Here is a 2,298-nt window from a genome sequence, read left to right as displayed (position 1 = left end):
CTCAAAAGCCTGAATTTTGCCTGAAACTCTCAGACTGAAGAAGTCTCTTGGAGGAGAGACGAAACGTTTCATTAGAGAAGAACCCGTCCAGAAGACCGACACAATTTTTTTCTTTTTGATTTTTTTACCTGGATTACTGAGATGCATCAGGACATTATGTCAACTAGTTCCACCAAACCAAGTTGAGTAAATGTAAAGCAGTTCATACATTTGCTTCAAAAGAAAATGTGTAAATTGTTCAATTTATTTGGTTAAGCAAATTCAACACTTTATTTCTTAGAGTGTATGTTAAAGGTGTTTACTTTCCTAATTATTGTGAGCAGTTTTATGATTTTACTTACTTTTCTTATCAGTGAAATTATTATATAAATAATAAATTTGTTACCAGTCATTTTTGCTTATTTATTTTAAGTACTTTATATACTTTGTTCAAATGTGCATATGACAAATTTGTTGTGTGACCACAGCTTTCTTTAAGGACTCAACTCAAGTGTTTTTATTTAATATAATGAAGACAGTGGAGTACTGTCAATGATTTACAGCAGACCCTGACTTTTATCGGCAGAAAAGACTCGAGGAGGTCCTGAGCAGTGGTCGTTTCTTCAAGAAGGACTTTGCCGTCGTTCTCCAGCCTTTTCTGATGCACACAAGCGTTCCACGTAAACCGGTAATCTTCTTTAATTGCAAAAGCCATAAACATACCAAGAATTCCAGTGCTGCTCCATATGGTGTGCCACATCTAAAATAAAATGCTAAAAAATGTCACTAACACATTTTCATTATTTAGGGACCTTTTGCGGTGTCTGAAATACATTTGTACATCTATTATAAGGCCCAAGCTTTAGATTTAGGATTGAAGATGTAGGCCTACACATAACATTTAGTAAAAAAAATTGCAAAATGTAAAAACAGTGAGTTAAACAACTATCAAATGTTAGGGGATTTTTTTCTAGGATTTTATACTCAAAGTTGGCTAAATAATGAAATGTGTTATTATACACTTGGTGCCACATAGAGGCAATCATCGTAATTCTTATTATGACGTTTAACCTTTGATTTTGCTGACTTGGTGACAAACATCTAAAACATTAATATACCAGATTTATTACTAAATCTATACATTTCATTTCCTTAAACAGAATGGGAAAGTTGATTTGACCTACTTCAGTCTCGACTGTTTCCACCTCTCTGTGAAGGGTCACGAGGAGCTGGCTAAAGGACTGTGGAACAACATGGTGAGACATTAATACACTGAAAAACAGACACAAATATGTAAAATGGACTTTTTATACTTGTTTTCTGCTCCCAGTTTGAACCAGTGGGACAAAAGACAACCGTGAGAAGTTATCCCACCCGTCTCCGCTGTCCACCTGCAGTAAGTCTCTGAATGGCTTTGCTAAGTTGTTACATTGGAGCAAAACATAGATGTTAAAAGATTGTGTCAACTATTAACATGCAATTAAGYGGCTACTTTGCTACTGACACAAAATTTTACCCTGAATCATTGTAACACGATGTTCCCATTCAGGATGAGTTGTAATATGACATTTAGGCATATGTACTATGACTGTGGTTACAATATTCTAAATGTTTAGACAAGTTAAAAATATTTAGGAGGGTTGATTAAATTTACTATAGTTTTTGTTTTCTTTTATTCAACGGTGTGGTGTCCCTTTGAACATGTAACTCACATAGAACAAGTGCCGGCTGTACTCACCAGGAGTCCAGGACCTACTTTTCTTATCTGAAACAAAGTGATATCCTGACAGATGTGTTCTTGGTACCAGGCCTCCTTGGAAGGATGATTAATATTGTGATTGAAGCAAATCTGTAGCCTTTAGTCTTGGACATCCGGGTGAAAACAAGGGCAGAGTTCTCAACTCATCACCATTTGATGGTTACCTGAATGTGGTGTTGGAGAAGATGGTAACAGGAACTGTGTAGGAAGGAAATGGCCATTCTAGGCCTCCACTGGAGACGCAGCTGTGTCCTGAAGGCTGATTGGGCTCGTGTGACCTGGGAACATCTTGTGATTCTCCCAGAAGTTGGTGGAGCATGTCGCTGGAGAAAGGGATGTCTGAGTTCCTCTCCTCCGTGTCTGCAGGGGTGGGCAATCCTGGTCCTGGAGGGCCGCAGCCCTGCATGTTTTACTTTTTTCTCTGCTCCAACACACCTGATTTGAATGAATATACAGTATGTTTGTCAGGCTTCAGCAGTACGGAGGACCAAAACTGACATAATTAGAAATAAAAACAGAATTATATAAATGAACTATTAAATAAATACACTTAAAGGCAC

General features: G+C 37.4%; 1 protein-coding gene across 1 annotated transcript in view; it reads left to right on the top strand.

Moving 5' to 3' along the window:
- The window catches only part of LOC106531794 (phospholipase B1, membrane-associated), a 5,992-nt gene that overhangs the window by 1,808 nt on the left and 1,886 nt on the right, over positions 1 to 2,298 (top strand). Inside the window, exons 6-8 of the mRNA XM_014027719.1 lie at positions 566 to 667; positions 1,140 to 1,235; positions 1,310 to 1,375. Coding sequence (XP_013883173.1) covers positions 566 to 667; positions 1,140 to 1,235; positions 1,310 to 1,375 — 264 coding nt within the window. The remainder of the gene's footprint in view (positions 1 to 565; positions 668 to 1,139; positions 1,236 to 1,309; positions 1,376 to 2,298) is intronic.

Source organism: Austrofundulus limnaeus, unplaced genomic scaffold (genome assembly GCF_001266775.1).
Source record: "Austrofundulus limnaeus strain Quisiro unplaced genomic scaffold, Austrofundulus_limnaeus-1.0 Scaffold677, whole genome shotgun sequence".
Taxonomy (NCBI): Eukaryota; Metazoa; Chordata; class Actinopteri; order Cyprinodontiformes; family Rivulidae; genus Austrofundulus; species Austrofundulus limnaeus.
The sequence above is the reverse complement of the archived record's forward strand: the minus strand, read 5'-3'. Positions and strand labels throughout refer to the sequence as shown.